This window comes from Anopheles moucheti, chromosome 3, assembly GCF_943734755.1.
Source record: "Anopheles moucheti chromosome 3, idAnoMoucSN_F20_07, whole genome shotgun sequence".
NCBI lineage: Eukaryota > Metazoa > Arthropoda > Insecta > Diptera > Culicidae > Anopheles > Anopheles moucheti.
Genome location: NC_069141.1, coordinates 36,165,266 through 36,186,594, shown reverse-complemented (window position 1 = coordinate 36,186,594; position 21,329 = coordinate 36,165,266). Strand labels below are relative to the sequence as shown.

Sequence of the window (21,329 nt, the reverse complement as noted above, 5' to 3'; positions counted from 1 at the left end):
TCAAATCGAAACCAAGATCAAGCAAGAAGATGGTCCACGCCGATGCTTGGAAATGATAAGCAAAAGTTATTTTAATGCCTTCTCGTTAGCATTAGCACATCGTCACCGATGAAGTGCAAGCGCATTTATTACGCTTTCGGGGCTGAAGTTTCGGGCAGCAGTGCAAACGACAGGCGCATCTTTTAAAGTTTGTCACTTTTCCACACTTTTCCGCGAAATAGGAAATTAATGAAAAAAGGTTTAAAAATCGCGAAAAAGAAAATTTTAATTTAAACTTTATGAACGCATCTTTCCGAACTGTGAAGCGTAGAAGGATCGCGCGCGATGACACGCCGCCCGTTGGGGGGCGCGTTGTGTTTAAACAATAACCGTTTGTTCAACCCCACGCCATTTTCCTGGTGCGCTTAAACGTCCTGTACACGGTTGTGTTTGTGTATGAATGCTGGAAGCATTTTGGGCAAGAAAGAAAGGCAGCGAAAGGGTGCGAGAAAACACGGTCTGATCAATTTATTATATGGAGGTTCCCTTTTTTTGTAGCGCAGACTGCTGCGAACAAGCAGAAGGAACACAGGAAAATTGGGTTTATTTAATAAGTGAAATGCAATTATTATATCAATGGGGAAAGGTTTAAAGCAACCGGGAGCTACCAGGTGGAATATGCACGGGGTTGCGGCTACAGCAACGTGCACCGATGCATTTTATGCCAAAATTACTGGGGCGAGTTAATAAATTTTGGGATGAATTTAACATATTTTTCGCATATTTGTCCCAGCTGCAGTGGCTGCATGTTTGCGCTCAAAGCAATGAATTTCCACAAATGAATTTTGAATGATTTGTTCCTGTTTTTGCTTGTTCGCCCCCTTTTGCCCCGTGCTGGCATCCGCGATTGCAAGTGTTGCTGTTGAGCGACACAACGAAACACCAAATATCCATTCCAACTTCCATACACTCGCTCTAGATTCGTCTAGAAGTCGTTTGATGTTGCTTGCTATGGTAGAAAAGGAATATTTTAGGAAAATGAACAAAAACATACAACAACATATCCCGTGAAGCCCCCATCCATCTCGGACTGGCGACAATATACCGCATGTGGATGTGCAGGTGAGATCGTTTCCTTCAACTTTACGTCCGCCCTGTGTGGAGCTTTTGCATAAACGGAATGTAGTGTTTCGTTTCCGTTTTAACTACAAAACTATCTCTGTGTGCTTGCATTTTTTTGTGTGTGTTGTCATCCATTTTGCCAACCGTATCACACGATAGCGAGCCGTTGTTTATGGGCGAAGTTGCTTCCTTGATAAGGGACCGAGCTGAACGCGAATGCAGATCAGGCGGAATTTCCTCGCTGTCGACGATCGTTCTACAAAGAGCGCCATTTTTTGAGGATTCTGTTTTCTATTTCGCTGGGTGTTGGACTTTTAAATTTATTCATCGTCCGCATGGAGGTAGCGGGACATGAAAGCCCAAAGAAAGGAAATCAACTTTGAAGGCAAACACCAGTCAGTGCAGTTTCCCATTGCTAAGCATACCATAAAAGATGGAAGTGTGTCGTGCCGTGTATGAATGAAGGGAAGCACGCCGAATGGAAAAACATGACAAAAGTTGAGAAAATAAAGCATCATTCTACCTCCGCACAGCTCCGTCGCTCGCCACTCGAAATTCGGCGCGGAAAGAATTGAAACCTTTTTATCTAGTTAATTGCATCTGCAAAGTACCACCAGCACGGCATCTGGATGCACCCAAAACGATGCACTGATTGCAGTCACAAGGCCAGTCGTTGCTTGTTTCTTCTGGTGCAAGCTGGAACTGGGACCGGAACACTGCAACTCTTCCGGCCCGGCTCAGCTTGCATAACCCGTGCGGCAACCGGACGAGCCGGCATTGGATGTCGCAGGATTAGGAGTTCGTTTCGCTAACGGTCGCTGTTCGTCCCGCCGTGAAGGAAATTTAGCAAGAAGCTAAACCAATTGTTAGGAAACTTATTTTACGCTCGTAGTGTACCCGCCTGTCCACCCTTGTCAGGTAGCAGCAAACCCTCTCCAAAGGACTCCAGGGAAAGGGATTATGTGTGTCAGGTTTTCGGTCTTGAACAGGCTCACTACTTGAACAACGTTTATTCGATGGCCGACAAAAATCCGCAACTCAGTGCTCAACCTGCTGCAGCACTTTGTCGTTTAATGAGTTGATTCGGTTGATCGTGATAAAGTGGGGGGGGGAGGTCAAGAATTTAATAAACGAAGCACATTTTCAATGATAATTGAGTGAAATTGCTTTAAGCTTTCCTTTCTATTTTCTGTGTGTTACTTTCTGTGCCCCTTTCGGTGTGGACCCATTCGGTGGTGGGAACGGATGTGTTCAAGGATGCAATAATGTAGCGAATTTTATGTTGGGTTATGTTTGATCCTGTTGTGTTTTTTTCTTTAACGGGAAAAGTGTGCTTATTATACAATTTGCCCACTCTCTTTAACACGTCGCTTGGAGAGGTTGAGAAAATTCGAACGTTTACATAAACAACAGATATCCAAAAACACAACAGCCTGTAACTATCCTAGCTCGTTTCCACCGTTGCTATAGTAACTTGCGCTTACACACATACCCACACACACATGATTCTTTTTTTTCCGTTCTGTTCACCGATGCTAGTTTAATGTACACATAAAACATGCTGAAATCACACTCATCTCTCTTCAAAATGTCGAAAACATGCGAAATTTCTTTTCAATATATCTAATCTACTAAGGGATCGGTTTCTTTGGCGCTAAGGATGTGTGTGTGTGTGTTTTCAGTGTTTGGTGCGGTTTTATGTTTCCCGGGCGACTGTTTCGCTGTAGAAACTTAGCAAGCTATATAACAAAAATCAGTAAAATGCACAATGTGGTTTGCCTATTGCCGGACTTTAGGCGTTTAACCATAAGAATTGCATACCTTGAGGCGTATTGGCCTGTCAGAGTGCCTTTCACTGTGCACCTTACATTTTCTTAGTGAACATTCCAACAGATTGTTTCCCTCTTTAGCACCCTTTTTCGCATAAGTGTGTATGTGTGTCTACATGGAATGGAAACTTCCGCATGGTGTTGGTTATGGTTGACAGCATCACTATTTCTCAATTCCCAGTATCTCCCATTCGATGATGCATTTGCAAGGTTTTCTTCTAGTGTGTCTCCAACTTCATCAGTGCTTTTTATGCGCAAACAAAAAAAAAAGGTGGAACATACATACCACCACACCAAACGAGTCTAATTTCCGTAAAGTGACACTAAAAACTTTTCTCATCATTTCGATGTACCGTCACCGTGTGCTCCATGCCGTGCGATCGATCATTCGCATCGGTGCACCGTGTTTCGAGCACTTTGCTGGCATGTTACGCGCCATTACGAAACGTCTGCGGAAGTTTGCCTTCTTTTTTTTCTACTCCCCTTAGCAGCGAGAGATGCCAATTTCTCCTACCTTGTTTAATTTCCCGCCTGGGATGGCGAGTGTCGCGAATGTCCACCACTCATGCGGGCCGTATCGGGGCTCACTTTGCAACCTATTTAGGATTTATCTATTTTCGTTTTCTCTTCGGGGTGTGCTGGGTAGTGTGGGAAACAGTGGGACGTATAGGACGCATTGTGACCTAGAACCGGGCCTTGGTTAGGTCTGCAAATCGGTGATGCGTGATGGATAGGGCCGCCGGGAGCGCTACGGCCAAGAACCAAACGAACTTGAAGCACACATCGGTGGGTTTCGCGTTGGCCACCGGCGACCCGCTCGTACCGTGCGGTTGCAGTGGATGTGTCGAGAATTCCTTCACCTCGGTCCAGTCGCTCAGCCCGGCCGCATTGCGGGCGGCCACCCGGATGAGGTACTTGGTGTCGGGTATGAGCTGCACCAGCAGATACGTTGCACCGTCGGCCACATCGAAGTCACGTCGGCTCGCCTCGTCCCACGAGCGGGACTTTAAGTATTCCTCCGTGGGCATCAGTTCGAACCGGTACCCGATGACGGTGGTCGGATCGGGCGGTATGTCATGGGATTTCGTTGCACCCACGTCGATGTCGAGCGTGTCCGAGTTGACACCACGTAGCTGAAACTGAAGCCCGCAGGAATAGGTGAATGCGAAAGGAAATGTCACGTTGCAATGTGTTTTGCAAAAAACCGGCAAAAGACGGCATGGTGGAAAATACTCACCAGACTCGGTGGATCGGGTTTGGTGCCCTCCTTCAGGTGAATCTCCTGCGACACCGTCCCAAGTTCGTTTTTGGCCTCACACTTGTACTTTCCGAATATGCTGCTGGTTTTGATCATGATCTGAAAATGGATGGAAAATGGAAAATGTAAAGAATTTCCCTGAAAGCAAAGCAAAGCAAAAAAAAACAGCCGAACCGCCCATTACCTGCAGCATCGATACATGGCGCCCGTTGTAGATGATGTGACTTTTCGGGGTAAGCTTTTTATTGTTGGCCGACCAGCTGAAGTTGGCCGGCGGTTCGGCAGTCGCTTCGCACGTAATATTAACCACCCCACCAACGTACCCGTACGCGTCCGACACGGATGGTTTCCAGGCCGGCAGGTAAGGTTTATCTACGGTTTAGCGTTGGAAAGGGGAAAGAAAAGGATTGAACTGTTTGAATCGAACTCCAGCCGTGGGGGAACTCTATCGATCGGAAGACGTACGTTTGATGTTTAGTCGAATCGTCTTCTCCTCGAAGCTGCTTCCGGTGGCCGAGATCTGGAACGCTTTGCACGTGTACTCGCCACTATCGTTCTGGACCACCTTTTTGATGGACATCCCGTCCGCTAGCTTGCTGTAGCGCCCGTTGTTGGAGACTGCGTCAGGTAGCGATGGTTGTTAACAAGGGTGCAAAGTGAGCGAAATTTAAATAAAGATCTGAACGGGGCCGTAACGGATCCGATGGAACAATCAAATTGTTGTTAGCATTCAAATTATATGTAAATGAGGGTGAAGGTGCGCTGAGTGCCGGTTCGATAACGATCGATAGCATTGTCAAGGTGCGAACGTAGGTGCGAACTCATTTGCATTATGCAGTCCCTTTCCCTGTGTAAGATTACGTGGACAAAACAAGGCGACAAACAAGCAGCAATAAAATCCTTCCGAAAAGGTAAGTAATGTCATGTGAATTGCATACTTTTGGGCGAAAAATATATTCCTTCACTCCACTCATTTTACAAAGCATCCCGTAACTATGCAACCGTCTATTCCTTAAAATGGTCTTGTAAAGTTATCAAGGCCTACTACTACTGTTGGATGAGCAGGGTTTTCCGTGATCGATTCGCCGAATGGAGACGCCTGGTGTTTGTGCAGAAAAGCAAGTCTTCGGTACAATGTTTACGCTTTAGTTAAACATGGCGCATGACGCACAAAACTAGTGTAACCATTTTCGATTCTCACCTTCCAATGCAAACGTCATCTAGACTAATGAGTTTTTCCAATTCTCTTGCTCGCGAACGCTACTGTAACAATAACGATACGCGTATACCGACGCAAAACAACCCCCACAGTGGTTGAGTTAGGGTAAAAGATCTCGTGAGGAAGTCAAACAAGTTCCCCCGTGGGGCCGGTTGTCGACGGAGCTCGGTGGATGACTTTTTGTTTCTTTGCACCCTGTATTAAATGTGGAAAAGCCCGCGGGTACAGCGCGGGTAGTATAGAAACCATCGAAGCGTGGAAGTTTTTCTTCCGGTGGTTGTGGTTCTAGTTCTAGTTCCTTCCGGCAGCGGAGTGTGTACCCATGGCGTTTCTCCCGAAAAGCTCCCGTTCGTCCTTATCCGTTGGAGTATTTTGTTTGTATGTTTTATTTATCGCCCTTCCGCTGGATAACAGAGCAGTGAACGGTGTTTTGGGCCGGTTGGCTGAGCGAGGCTGAGCGAGGTTCATTGTTGCTGTAACAATTAATTTGAGGCAGCAACTTCTGATGCTTACAACGCTAGAGGGGAGCGATGCTTGCCCGGTCGACTCATGATGCGATTTATGTGGTTTATCGTTTCCTACCCGTGAACCGTCGGCCTTTCTGGAGGATCGGGATTCGTACGGTGCACAACCGCGTGTTTGGAGTGAGCCATTGCCGGGATAGTTGTCGGGTAAGTTGTTGGCAGTAAAAAGTTGTTTAGCTTTCTGCTGCGAAGTGGGCAAAGAAACAGTGCGGTTTACATCCCACGGCACCGGTAGGCGGGGTCGGTTTTTTGGGGATGGCAAGGGTAGCGCTTTTGCGCTTAAGCGAGTGCACACACCGGGAAGGTTAGCTTGCTTGCTGAAGTAGTTATCCAACTGTTGTTTCACCGTTCGCATCATTATCGGGCGAGGATATCTAAACAAGCAGCTATTGCGTCGGGTTTCAAGTGAAGGTGTTTTGAAAGTTTGAAGAATTCATTTAAATTCTTTAGCGGTAGTTTGCATGCATTGTAATGGGGTGTGTATCCATTTCTTGTGCAAGAAAGCAATAAAAGTTTCTTAAAATGAGTTTATTCGTTTAATTTTATACATTTAGCACTTGCTGCGGAGTCGCCGTTGAGTAAATAATTTCGCAGAAGCAATTTGGTGTGACAGTTGCATACTTTTAGGCTCCAATGTCAAAAAATGTACTAGCCATTGTAACATGTTTCTCGGTTGCATACTTTTAGGAGCACATATTGGAATTCCGTCTACCGTTGGCATGGCTTACTCTGCCACATCTAAACAACATTCGAACGTCAATAAAAAATCACTTTACCACAACTGAATGCATTCTCTCTGTTGAAAAGAAAATCCTATAAAAACTAAACAAAAATAGCATCCATCAATGGAAGGCATTTTGTTCCTGTTGTTTCGCCCGACCAGACGCATGCATTGTTTTGCCTGTTGTTGCTGGTGCACTCCGTTTTACACAGCATTCAATTTCAATTGCCGCGGATAGAACGAGGGGATAAAACCTTTTATGAATCATTTGCTGTTAAGAAATCTGTTCCCTGTCGATGCTGCCATGTGCCATGTGCCAACCGGCACGAACGTCGCCAAAGTGCAGTGAAAAAAAAAAACGCTCTCACACAAGCGTGTGAATGAAACAACACACGCCATCACGGCCATCATCGCCATCGGTTGGGGAAAAAGCTTTTAAAAGTGTTACCCCCCTCCTGCGTTAACGGTAAGCGCTAAAAACCTCGGGTACAATATGGCAAAGACATCGTTCATATAGCGAGCCATCCGAAACGAAACAATGCATGCTTCTTCGCCATAATCATTGCATTCTCTCGACGTGCACCGCCATTTTCGCCATCTTTCCATTGTGGCAGCGAGCCGTAAAGGGTGCCAATGGCAGGCAGACAGGGCTGTAAAGGATGGCCATCATGAACGGTAGCAATGAGGGGACATAAATTCTACCACGCTGCACATCATTCTGTACCACTGCAGGCGTTCAGGTGAGAAGCTTTGGAAAGCTTTCGGAGTGGAAGAAATAGGACCGGCAGTCGATGGGAACGGTTCCGTTTGGATACAGCGGGTATGCTTCATGGCCGTCGTTTCGTTCGAGGCCGTAGGATGGTTTGATGAGGTGGGCGATAGATGAGAGGTGCGATGGCGATGAAGAGTGATAAGTAGCACTGAACTTACAGAACAGGGGTTGCCCGTTAAAGTACCAGGATACGGACGGTTCCGGATGTCCTTTTACCTCGCAGCGGATGGTTGCGTCCTTATCTTCCACGGCCGTCTGCACGGTGCTGGTATCCCGGAAGGAAATGGGTTCTGTGAAGGTGCAACAAGCGAGAACACATCGTTACATCGCTGTTATCCTTTTGCGGGGTCATTTTTCTTATCCCTTACCGTAAACGATCATTTTAAAGGACTTTCGCAGCGCGGGCACGGTCACTCGGCCCTCGGTAGCGGTGCCCGTTCCCTCCACGTCCACCTCGCACGTCCAGTTGCCCTGGTCGGACCGGGCGATCGCTTCGAATATCAGCGACAGCGAATCGCCCTTGTCCTCGATGTGTACCCGGCCCTTGGTTTCGCTAATGACGACATTTTTCGGATTTCGCCACTTTAGCTTCACTTCCGCGTTCGTGTGGCTGCAGGTGACCATGCGCGACTGGTTGACGAAGTGGGCCGTCTCTTCCTCGGGCGTGAGCTTCAGCGTCTCGGTTGCCGGGTCCGTCCGCTTCGAGATTTGTTGATTCCCATTAATGGAGGAAGCTGTTTCGGAGAAGGAGAAGTTGGATAGAGAGTGTGAGAACGATGGATAAAAAGGATTTATTGTGGAAGAAAAACACGAGCTGTTTGTTGTTTTGTTGTTTATTAAAACAAAAAGAAAGCGAACCATAAATTTTGAGTCATCGCATCGGATAAGGCGATTCAAACAGATGCTCTTTTAACCGTACCGAGAAACGCCTCGTCCCCAGGCGCCCATGAATCATCTTCGTTTCATCTCGTTCGTCCGATTAATTGTGTCAATTACGGTTACGGGCGAAAAGGTTTACGGTGCCCGAGCGAGGAAGACGACAAGATTAATTTGCCCGTCAGGGAGTTTTGTGTGGGCTGTACCGTTCTGTGGAACGACATTTTCATGCTTTCGCTTCAATTCTTTCTAAAGTTCCCCCCCTTTTTAGCCGAATGACCTTTGGGGTTGCCACGTTGCTTTGGGTCTCCCAGTGGGACACGAGTTAATGACGCATAACCCATGTGACGGGTTTGATTAAACGTGACAAATAAGGTGATAATACCGGTATTTTCTGAATCGTGTTTATAACGTTTGCCTTTAAGTATGCAATCCGCTTTGCAAAGCTGGCAATAAATCGTAATTATACAACAAGTGAGTTACACACGTGTGTGGTTTATTAAACGATGTGTACCATTCTGATTCGGAAATCGACCAGCTTCTAAATTGGGTGTTTTTTCACGTATTAGTTGAATATTTTCATACCCAGCGTATAACGACACTGCTTATTATTTCAACATAATTGTGATGATATACTGGAATAAATGTGTAACGTCACTCGAATCTGTTTGGTCTTAATTTTACGATAAATAAATGTATTCCATCTATCGTTACCACCCAGTTCAGCATGGGTTGGCTTTCTTAGTGGTTTTGATTTTTATCAATAATTCCCTTTATTCTAACCTAGATGCATCGTAGTGCTTTGGAATTGGTGCTTAAGATAATTGTCAACGAGAAAATTATGGCAGGGTTTCGTTTTGTGTTCAAAATTCCAAAAAAGTAAAATCTTACATTATTTGGTGCACAGTTTGAACAATGAATTTTCATCTTGTTTTATATTTTGGACATCCGAAGTAAATTGTAATTGCATACAGACTCCTCGAAGAAAATCACAAAAGAAGGCGTAGAAATGTCACCGCGAGACATTTCATTTGTGCTTTGTTTGCTCAATTGAACTACTGTCAAGGAGAAATGTGACCAAAATCGTAGACAGGCATGTCTCTTTATGCCAACTTGGACAGTGATAAATTTAAAAAATACTAGAGAGTTTCAACGAGAAAGTTATTCTTTTAGCAAAGAAAATGTGAGACTTGTGAACCTTATACATCGGTTGTCTGAAGCAAACCATCGGTGATATGAAAAATAGCGTCAAAAGTGCTCGTAGTTCGAAATACTATGGCAAAAATGTGACGCTTCCATGATATTCTTTTAAACATGTTGGAAATTCTCATTTGTTTCTCAAATTAGAAGATTTTGCTCCGGAATTTTGTTGCGGAGTGATCAATTTAATTTGTATTAACAACATAATAATATGTGCAAAACATGCTTTAACTGTTCGTAATTCGATCCAAAGCGGTAAATAATGTTTGCCTATAAGTATGCAATCCGCGTAACAAAACGAAAAAAAATAATAATGTTTTTTTCCGAATTTACAAAATGACTATCCCCTATTTGTTTTTATAGTTTATGAGTGTTTTATAATAAAAACCATCAAAAACCAAATTAAATATAAACATTAAAATAATACTACACAAAGTTTGATGGCACAAGTCTGCATGAAACACACACACACATACAAATACTCGCTGCGGCCATAATCTGAAAGCACTCATCGCACGAAGCACAAATAATCATCCGATAATAATCAACAATCAGCAGTTCGATTCTGATTTGGGGCGGTGGTTTTGGTGGTGACCACGAGTGAGCGAAATGGATACTGTGTAAATATGATTGGCCGTAGTGAAAATGGAAACCCGGGCGATGATACGATCGAAAACTATGTCACATTAAATAATCGCACAGCTTTGTTCGCGCACTGTGGTTAGCAATGATTGCAGTGATCCAGGCGTTAGAATGAGAGAGGTGGAAGGTCTAATACAAGAGGCGTATTAATATATATTTATTTAACTAAACTTTGCGGTGCATCGAATGCAAATGTGATGGAAAATCGAATCAGTTCTAATTTGCCATGATTGTGTGTGTTCGGCGAACCACAATGAAACACGGATCAATAGTAAACAATAGCGTTATGCTCGTGGGCCTGTCATGTCAAGGGATCAATGGGAAGCTTATTTGAAAAGCCTCATATCTCGTTTCCATCCAGTTATGATTGTTGAATCGGTGTTTGAGCGCACTGGCGTGCTTCGGAGAAGCTTATCTAACGTGCACACCAAAGCCGTTGTGCAGCGTCGGATTGATTTAATTTAAAATCATTCCGCACCCATTCCGGCAAAAACTCTTTTCGCCCACTTGAACCAATCCGGTGCGGGATGGGAATTTACGGATAATGGCAAAACAACGAATGGTAATTAATTGTTTAACGGCTTCCGAAATGGTGTATGGTGGTGAAAATAGGGCATAATGTGGTATAATGGACTGTGGCGTACAGGCCAAACCTTCTATCTGTAAGCGTACGTGCATCTGACCACCATCGGGCAAACATCCTCCCGGAACATGATGGGGAACAAGCGAGCTATAAATTACATTACAACCACACTGGCCGAAGCGAAGGTGAACCCCACACAGAGCGGGCCGAGTGCATGATGCGCACGGAGGACGAACGCCTTTTCGATTCCTTAAGAAGCATGGGATTTATTTGCTGTCCGGTAGAACGATCGAACGACGGTTGTGTTTGGCGTTTGGAGGGGTGTGTTGGTGAGGTTGAGGAAACGTAAGCGGGGTAGGAAGTAGTTACGAAACAGTGCAATTGCATACATCAACGTAACGGTTTGGCCTTGTGGGTTTTACCGAAGAATAAGGCCGTTACGAAGCGCAATATGCGAGTGTAAGCAAATGGCTGCTTGGCCCAAACAACCGGAATATACCTTGTTTTATGCAAGCAGGAAATGGCTAACAAGTTCATATCGAGCCGATGCCTCTTAACATAGCCGTTTTGTTAAGTAAAACTACGAACCCGCCTACAAGTATGCAATCGGCGGTACAAAATAAGCTCCTTTCTTTGCCAAACGCCTAACTAACGAGCGTTAGTGTTAGCAAGAATGTCTTCTGGGTGATCTTAACCACAACGAAAAGGTGGCGTGATCAACTATTTGTAGCGTCATGTTGTTGCGAAATTAATAATCCCGTTCCTTGTTGTAAATTTATCCTGCCGAGCGCTGTGGTCTTCACCCGGGTTGGAACGTTCGGTCTTGGCGATCCAGGCATGCCGTAGCACGGGTCCGCCGGAAATGAAACCGAAGAACTGCTACAGATGAAAGGTGGAAAAGGCGTTACGAATGGCCCCACCCTTCCATTCCGAAAGGTCCTTCAAAAGCTCTCTCATGATGGTTGCAATCAATCAAGGGTTTGCTGGGTGCGGTTAAAGAGCGTGCGGTGAGGTTAGGTTAAGCTGACGAAGCGGAAAAATGAAGCTGTTGGAATACTCACAACCCGTATAGCCGTGGAAGGGTGGGGGAGCATACCCGCATAAGTTTCGTTCCGATTTATCACCCACTCGTTGTCAGTTTTTTGATAAATGTGTGTGATCATGAAAAGTAGATCTACGCCCGAACAAGGTGAGGGTGTTTTCGCGTCGGTTGAGCGGTGAATCGAAGGCAGCCTTGAAGAAGGTACGAAACGAAAGTGATATGTGGTTTGGTGGTGGATTTGTCCGTGCTAGTTGATTGCACCGAGATGAAGACCCGCTGCACAGCAATAGTGTCAGCCGTGTGCGGTGTGTCGGAAACTGCTTATTCACTCCTTACGGTCGTAATTCGACAGTTGAAACAGTTCCCTCCCCCCGGTTTTGCGGGAATGTCGTGAGCGCGCGGTAGTCGCCAATAGAAGACGATTACTTGCCAACATGAAGCGAAAGGTTAGGAAGGAACGCATTACGCAGCACCACGGAATGAAGATTGACTTGTTATCACCGCTTGTTTCCGGGAGTTGCTGACGGTGTGGTGTGTGGTAGCGAACTAAAAGCTCTGTGGCAAAGGGAGGGGATATTGGTGGGTCCCGTTCCGAGATTCAATTTTCGGGTTTGTTCGGAATAGTTTGCATACGCGACGCCTTCGTCCTTGCGCAAAGCGTACGTGTGCGCTTTGCGGTTGCCGGAGCAGTCGACACAAGTGACAGCTTGCTTTGATTAGCGATGGATGTAATCAAAGTTGGCCTGCTGCAATCCAGAAGCGGGCGATAGTGAGCTATGGGGATATGGAGTTCTTTTGATGTCGCACGGATGGTAGAATGAATCCTCGTCAAGGCTTCTGGTGCCGTAGGACACAAGACTCGCATGCATGTCCCCACATCCCCACCGGATATGAACGGAAATAACGAAAGAAGATTGTCAGCATTCAAAGCTTTGCTTAAGTGAACTGTGAAGTGAAGTGAGAAGATCCGCAATGCATCGACATTAGACAAGTCCTACATTCCGGCCCATGCTCCCCAAGGGTAATTATCACAGTAATCGTGTTTGTGTCTCGCATTGTGCCTAGTCGGTGCACCCAAAACCCCCATTCCTCATCGGTACGCCGTACGGCTCACTGCACATTGTCACAATAATAATCATTCCATTCAATGAACCTCACTCGAGAGAAAATGGAAACTTTGACGCATTCTACCCGGCAGACGGATAGTAATATACCGTACGGTCTTTACACATCTCCGGAACCGCCGACAGGAACGTGGAAACATTAAGCTGAGATTGACGTGCGGGATGAAGCGCTCTATCGCTCTATCGTTGTTGATAATGTGCAAACTGAGACGATCACTCTTCAGATGCATGCAATGGCGGCCCTATATGCACTCAGTTTGGATCATCAAAAACATCTTCCTTTCACCGTATCGGTATCGGCGGCACAGTGTGTAAGGTTGTTTTGTTATGGCTTTGCATACCTTACGGCGCTTAGCTGTGCGCGTTTTTGAGGCTGTCAAATGGGACCTTCGGGAAAGTTTTCTTTCGTGTGGGAAAATGTGGAAAGTACACTCCAGCAGAAACGCAATCCCCCCGCACAGGGTCGGGCGTTAAAGTTGAGGTAGGCTTGGTGCTCTGGTGCTGGTTGAATAGTTGGAAAATTTTAATAAATTCCACCAAACTACCTTTATTCTGCGATGTAATTGGACCGAAGTTGAAGATGGAATGCACGTAAACTTTCCCTGCCATCCATTAGGGATGGAATGAAAACATAAGACCTGCCAACAGGGCAGTACGCTGAACGCTGGCGGTGGCCCTTTAGGACCACTGTTTAGGAGGATGCAAAGCGAGCGGAAAAAAAGGAAAAATGCAAACTTTCTCATAATCTTTCACAAGCACATATTACAGAACTTTTACACCGAGGGAGGGAAGAACTTTTTTTTCCTTTTAGATTTATTTAAGGGTATATTTCTTGATGGGAATTTTCCCTTAGGTAAGCTTCAAGGTGGAAAATTCTTTTTTGGCCAACCAGTGAGTGTGAGAGCGAGAGAAAAAGAGAAAGAGAGAGAGAGAGATTGTTCCACTTGTACCATGGAAAATACTTCTTTATATCAAGTGCATGAAATGAACACGAGTTATTGAACCGAACCGATGAGAATCAGCACAAATATTGCGCATAAGGCCCATCGGCGTTATGGAAGCTGGATAAGAAATTTGATCAGCTGGTTTTCCTTTTTGCCTCATTTGTGCTTGACCAAGAAAAAGGAAAAATCGAATCAGAGAGAGTAAAAAACCCCTCTTTTGTCCTCTTTTTTCCCAATGGTAGTACGATGATGTTTTTGGCAGCCTAATGGAAGGTATGGAAATAAGGAAAAAAAAGCTTCTCCGTACACTATTTATCACCGGTGGGATGACGCGCAACTACGTCGCTGCACTTTCCCGTTGGTGGTTTGATGTTTTGCGCAAAACGGGGAAAGTTTTATTTCCGCCAGCACTTTGCACTCCGTTGTGGTCAGTTTTCTGTACCCACGTACGAGTGGTCGGACGTAAAACCCAGAAACAATTCTTTATTTTCCATCTGCTGTGCAGCTTGCTAGCTTTTACAAAAAACTGCAGCGGACAGAAAAGCTTTATCGACAAAACTCTCCCCACACAAGCAAACGATGGCGGAAGGAGTTGCGGAAGAAAGTTTTTTGATTAATTCCGATTCGGTCCGTTTCCGAGCGGGATGGTTTTTTTTAAATATTTAACTGTCCCGGCTACCTTTTTTCTTGTGTGTTTTGCTTCCGGAAAAGGGGAAAAGTGATGTATTTACACAACAAAACCCGATTCGTTTGATCTAAACTCTCGGACGCCAATGCTGTGGGGCTAGGAGGACAGGATATGCAACACGGACGACAGTGGTCAATGTTTTTCCGTTCGCCCTTCTTTCTTTTTGTTTCCTGTTGTTCATGCAAAACCAAACCCGAATAAATGTGACCAAATTTGGGGAATTGTGCTGTCGTGTTTACAGTGTGGCTTTTATAACAGGGTGGTTTATAAACCCTGGAGGGTGGTGGAAAGTTTTATCGCTGTTAGCATTGGTAGTTGCGCGAAGCGAAACAGAAGAAGGAGGGGAAATCGATGGAGGGTGAGGATAAGGGTTGGCCATTTTACCTCCCGTGGCCCACGGTATCGTAAGCCGGAAGTTTTTGGCCAAAATCCTGCACCGGACTGGTGATGAATAAATAATCGTTTAGTTTTAGCCCCGTCCGACTGTGAAGTGGCCTGTTGGGCGTGGTGAATATTGAGGTAGGTCATACCAGCAAGGCATGCGAGCATGAATGTGGGGGAAAAAAAAGTCCAGAGCGCACCAGCACAAGTTCGAAGTACAGTTTGAGTTTCTGGCTGAAAGGGTAATTGGGATTGATAGCAGCAAGATAAATGTTTCTCTAATGGATACACTCGCTTGGTCGGGGTTCGCTGGGTGTGGGCCAGTGGGGCAAGAAAGATCCTTGCACTTGTGCTTGTACCGGTCGGCAGTGAGCTGTTCTTCTGGCACATATTAAAAGCGGAGTGCAGAATCGTTTAGTTGCAACGATCATCGTGCACACATTAATTTCCGGATTTAAGAATAAGGACCGACAGAAGAAGATTTAGAAGGACTGGAGGAGTACACCGAGAAAAAAGTATGCAAAACACTCACTTTCGGACACGTGCTTTCTGGGCGCTTTTCCCTCCTCCCCCCTACCCCGTGTTTCACAAGCATGGCCAGTCGGTCACAGGACATATAATACTCCGCCAGCACATAAAGCAACCACAGCGAACCGAGGGAAAATTTATGTCGAATCGCGCCACCGAAGGGCATGTAGAACAAGGGTTCTTGGTTTTAAAAATTCATTCCCGAGCCATGCATTTTACAAAACGTTGTCCGACATGAATGAGCAATGTGGTGTGTGTGTGTGTGTGTGTGTGAGTAGGTTGAATCTAATGGTTGTAAATCATGGGATAAAAGTGGGCCACACACAGATAAAAGCGACCAGAATTTAAATGTGAAACCCTGAGTGCGGCGCGACAAAGTGCGGTCGTTAGGATCGCTTAGTATCGAAAATCGTTTTCTAGCACGGTGGGCAGCATTGTAAATAACACACACGAGAAAAAAAAAATGGATGAAATGGAGAAATGGGAAGATGTAAAGGTAAGCAAAGATTCACGGATATGTACGGTCGTGGCATTCAGTCTCCAAATTTAGGATGACACATGAAGGATGTCTGTTGCACGGGCACTCGTTTCATCACAATCTCGGCGCTGTGTGCAGACATCTCTACGGACCGATAGAGAGTAGGCCGTTATCAATCATGAGCGAAGGGGGAAGGGAAGGGCACATTTTTCATTTGGGGTCATGTAAGCGGTGGGAAGTGGGACAGGATATCGTTTCCAGGCGAGGATCGGTTGAATGATAGGTGAATTATTCGAGGTTGTTAATCAATTTCCGCTTCCGTAGATTTCTTATCGCAATGCTACCAACGTTCTTGGTGGATATTTTTAAAGCAAGACTTACGTAGAGTTTTAAACGACGGTTCGGGTCGCTTAATGGCCACTTCGTTTCGGTGTACAGTCAACCTTTTCTTAACGAGTATCGCTACGAGTTTTTTCATAAACTAAACTTAAAATAAAACTAAAATTAAAACTAAACTTCCAGCAACTTTTTTTTTGCTGCTCATAGCCGAGGTCTTAACGTTGAAGATAATTTGACTTGGTATGTAATGTTCAGGAGTTGCTCAGGATAAGTCCACCAGTAAATGAACTTATGACCTTGACCAATAGTTGAGGATCGAGCATTGACAACAATAACATTCAAGATGTTCTAATGGAGCACATGGAAATCCCATCCTCAGAAGAACTTATGGAATTTCTAATGTCAAGGAAATTGATTTGTTACAACTTGCAACTAATGACTTATTTTACCACGCGGCCGGATAGTTAGTCCTTGATAAGTGGGATCATCCTGGATAAAAATTTGTCTTGGTCCTGTCGTGTGGAATCGTTAAACAATATACCAACTGGGCACGCTGAAAAAAATCCTCCTGTCAGTATTAAAACCATGAGCGGTTTATCTCTTACATACATGATTCTGACGAAGATGTTCCTTTGGCGTATGAGTATGAGAATGTTTATGACACATATTTTCGTTTTATATTCAAAAACAATTACAAAACTTATTGTCTATTTCATTAGATCACGAGTCTCTAGACTTTTTAGACCGTGGACCGCATTTGTTGAAGCTTGCATGCTATTTTCACCGATATTGCGTTCGAAGAGACAATAGTTTATAAAGTTTTATAAACGTATTAAATAAAATAATATTTAGCAGTTAAACGGTTCAGAAACACTACAATTTTATTTGAATAAGACAGATTCGTATGTTGTTAACTTTAGTAATAGCGTTGTGCGCCGCATACGCCCACCACGTCTTAGTTTGAAGATCCCTGCATTAAATAATCACACTGCACATAATCACAATATTTGCACTACAATACAGACATAAATTTTTAAAATAATTGCACTTATGCACTTATATTAAAGTGGCGTTAAAACTACACTTTTCACATGATTTTTATTACCTATCGCATAACGACCAAAACAGTGGAACTGATTGAACCCGATATAAAGGAAAGTCTGTTTTGTTAAAAGAAAGTTCGGAAATGATCTTTAAGTCTTGTGCTAACTACTATTAAGTTATAAAAATCTGGGAATTATTATATGAACCAAATGGCCTACATAAAAATAGCGAATATTCAATACAGAATGAAAGTAATGGAGCTCGTCTGTAGCGTATTACTTCAAGCAGAGTTAAAAATCTGGCGGTTTTCAGTTATGCGAAGGAGGATTGCGGTTACATGAGATACGTGAGAGAAAGCGGCTCCATGTGCACCATACAGACGAATGCAGATTTTGTAAGATCAGTTCTTAGAAGTACAGCATAATATCATTATGTCCTTAACCAAACGCTCACATCAAACGTTGCGAATGTGCAGCTTTCAACGTACTTTTTCTTAGAAATTGTATGAAGCAACCAATCTCTACCCCTATACCGTGTGCTATAAAAAAGAAACAGTTGATGCATCACGTCTGTGAGATAAGTTAAACTGGCTACATCAATTCTCAGAAGCGAAAAATAATAAAATATAACATTAAACAGAATAAAACATTATGGTTGATTGAAGTTTTATGTGGTACCGAAGGCATGATCTGATTAGGGCTGCTGTGAAGCGCTTTGACAATGCCGAAGGACGAACACGGCGATAAGATCTCTAAAAAAACGTAAAAATGGCTTTACTTATCTAGGAACGAAACAATGGCAATTTTTGGAATCCTATTCCATTTCGCTTTGAAATGAGAATAAACAATGGAATGGAATGTTGTAAGTAAGTAAATTATTAAATTATACCACGAGAGCCTTATTGGGAAATTGAAAACATTTCTACTGAATTCTTTTTGCAACAGGGGAAAGTCAACCATGTTTCAAAATTAGCAATTCAAATGATCATGACAAATGCATTACTCATCAACCGACTTCGTTATTCTTCGAAAGCAATGAATGGCTCGCTTTCCATTGACAAATATTGCAGGGAATCGAATAAAATTGAAGCAATATCATTAGTTTTAACAGCTTTAAACCTATCCAAAGTAACTCTGTGGTTTTTTTTACGAAAAGAACAAATAAATTTAATATATTATAGTTAATAAAATAAACAAGTATATAAAACCTTTTACACCACAGCACACTGACAGTTTGCTTTCTTTATGTGTGAAACCCCCAACAGCTGCACCTTCTTTTGTGCCAATAAAAGAAAAACCACACGCTGAAGTGATAATTCGCATTCGCGGGAGGAAATTATTGCGTCCCATAAGTGCGAAAGGGTGTCACCGATGGATCATAAAGAGAACCGTTTCCGTTCGCGTTTGCCACGCAGGGCGCTCGTCACACAAAAAGGGTGCGTCGCTGCCTTTGTCCGCTGTCGCAATCGGGTGCCTGGGGTGTGTTGCCAGAATGCCCCAACAACCCATGCACCAATATACTGCACCAAGAATAGAACATAAATTCCATTTGCATATGTTTGGCGCGGGGTGGCAGCGAGGGGAGACAAGGGCGTAGGGATCGGGAGGACGTAATCACCAAATCGCGATGGTGTCTGTTTCATTCGCTGCAGCAAACAAAGAACCGGGAGTCACCATCCCGCGTTGGAGGAATGGGGAAATGGCCATGACCGCAAACACACTCACTCACTGGATGTGTGTCGTGCGTGTAGCGTGACAATTTCGTGACAGTTGTCCGCGTGAGAGAGTAGGGCGATGGGATGGGATGCGATGCGAAGTGGGGAAATTTTCCGAAACAAAAGACGCGAAGAACTCCACTGTCTTTGGGGGTGCTGTGAGGAGAACAAGTAACTCCATCCATCTTCCTGTCCAACGCGCGATTCAGTCGCGACAATACGATTAGGAGACGAAACAGCGTCGTTTGGGGTTGGGTTTTGTGTGTTTCATAGCACCATAATACCACAATGACCTTGAACAATTTGCGTGTTTCAATGGAGTTTAGTTTAAAAACAAAAACATACACACAAGAAGGAAAAACAACCGAAACAACATCTGCTTATCCGTCTGTAGTTTGTTCTTTTTTTAACCTTAAGTCTCCATCCCCCTGAAAAGGGCACGTCAGAGAAAAAAACACTGGAACACACACACGCTGGATGGCGAATATTTCCGGGCGTACCAATCCAATTAGGCGTAAGAGCGTTTGGGACGCGATGACTTTAGAGTGTTTGAAACACACACAGGCCAATTGTAACTTGTGCCACAGCCGGGTACCGGGGCGTAGTTAGCGAGTTTCGCGACCCTCAACTACCATCAGCAGCATGCAAACACTCACCGGCAATAAGGAGCAGGAAATTGAATCCAAAGTGCATCCGAGTCATGGTAATCCGGGGAGTAATCATTGTTGCACGGCAAAACGGGAACACTCCGGTGGGCCTTCCGTGTTGGTGTGTCTGCGGTGTGGGGCTATAATCCTTCCAGGCGTCTGCTTATTGTTGTCACACACTGGGTTCGGTTGGTGTAACTCGGCTGTGCCTCACTGACACGGCGCACCTCACACGGACTGCATGTTTGGACAGAACAAAAAATTTTGGGGCAAAATATTCCCTTTTTTCGGTATGATGTTTGGTGGAGCACAAAAAACCGGCACGTTACGGGATCACTTCCTTGAATATTTTTGTTGTTGCGTGTGTTAAAAACGAAGGATCTTGCGATTTTTGCTGCACACTGCTGCTTTCACTGCGCAACAGCTAAGTGATGGGGTGGGAAGAATACGTCCAAGTGGATGGACACGTTAATTGGATTATATTCGATTATCGAATCGTCCAGCAACCACTCGGAAGGTGAGACACATACACACACACACACACACACACACACACACCTCAAATTTAGCACCACTTCCTCGATTGTGTCACCGGATCGATGGATTTGTTGGCACAATTTGGCACGACTGATGGCGCGTGGTGGTTCAATAACCGGGCACACAATCACACTCACACTCACCCCGGCCCGGGAACGGTTGGCCCACGGACTGCCCACGGACACTTAAGACACACGCTCACAGTGCCTTCAAGATGCACCACCGAGCACCGCTTAATTAGTGAACGAGCATCAGACAACGCACAACTAACTCACTCACCGCCGCTCCCCCGACTAAACTAGCTAGTGCGAGTGCGAACCGCGAACCAGAACGGGACCGGGCCACAACACTTGTCGAAATAAATTGAATTATCGTTCGGGTACGTCGAAACACCCTAGGAAGTGGGTAATTTTGCTCACCATCAATCTTCAATCCTTCTCCCGGTCGCGTTCGTTTCGCTTTAGAGACTTTAGAGAGACCCGAGACGGAGCGGCGATCGGACAATTTGGATCGCTTTAATTTTATTCGATCAATCAATGTACCACACACACACACTCACACACCCAAGCGATGCACTTTCCACCACCCTTAACCTTTGATCTCACTTTCCCCTTCCTCACGGTCCTCCCCGATCGATCGATCCGATCTCACACGCGATCCCTTTTGATTAGAAAATCGAAAATCGCTTCCACTGGCGTGCTGATCGCGTGCAAGTACACTCCCGCGCTACCGTACGCTCGTTTGCACACACCCGAGTTGGCACCCGAGACGACACTCCGGACGAGATTGAACGTGGTCGCACCAGCGCAAGGGCCATCAGCTCCGGCAGCACACGTTCTTTCCGTTGCAGTTCACGCGAGAATGAACAAAAACAACGAATGAACCGCGCTCGGATGAACGTTCCGAACCCTGTGGATGAACCGCTGGAGTGCTTCCGGTTCCGTGGTATAGGGTTGGATACGGGGATACGTCATCGTTTTGCCATTTGAAAAACAGGGGGATTCCACATCCCAAGATGGATCAAGTGATGGACTAGAATGTAGTTTTGCAAATTACATAATCATCACCCGAATGCTCACACACGCACGGGCGACATCAAACCGTTTGCTGAAGTTGGAGTGGTCGGGACGACACGGGC

General features: G+C 44.9%; 1 protein-coding gene across 1 annotated transcript; it reads right to left on the bottom strand.

Annotated features, from left to right (window-relative positions):
• Positions 1–2,767: 2,767 nt before the first annotated feature.
• Positions 2,768–19,730, bottom strand: LOC128303709 (neural cell adhesion molecule 2-like). Its single transcript, XM_053040758.1, has 7 exons — positions 19,664–19,730; positions 7,793–8,158; positions 7,583–7,714; positions 4,654–4,806; positions 4,373–4,560; positions 4,168–4,287; positions 2,768–4,069 (listed from the first exon to the last, which is right to left on the bottom strand). Exons 1-7 carry the CDS (start codon positions 19,728–19,730, stop codon positions 3,614–3,616), a joined length of 1,482 nt encoding a protein of 493 aa, XP_052896718.1. The 3' UTR covers positions 2,768–3,613.
• Between the last annotated feature and the right edge of the window lie 1,599 nt (positions 19,731–21,329).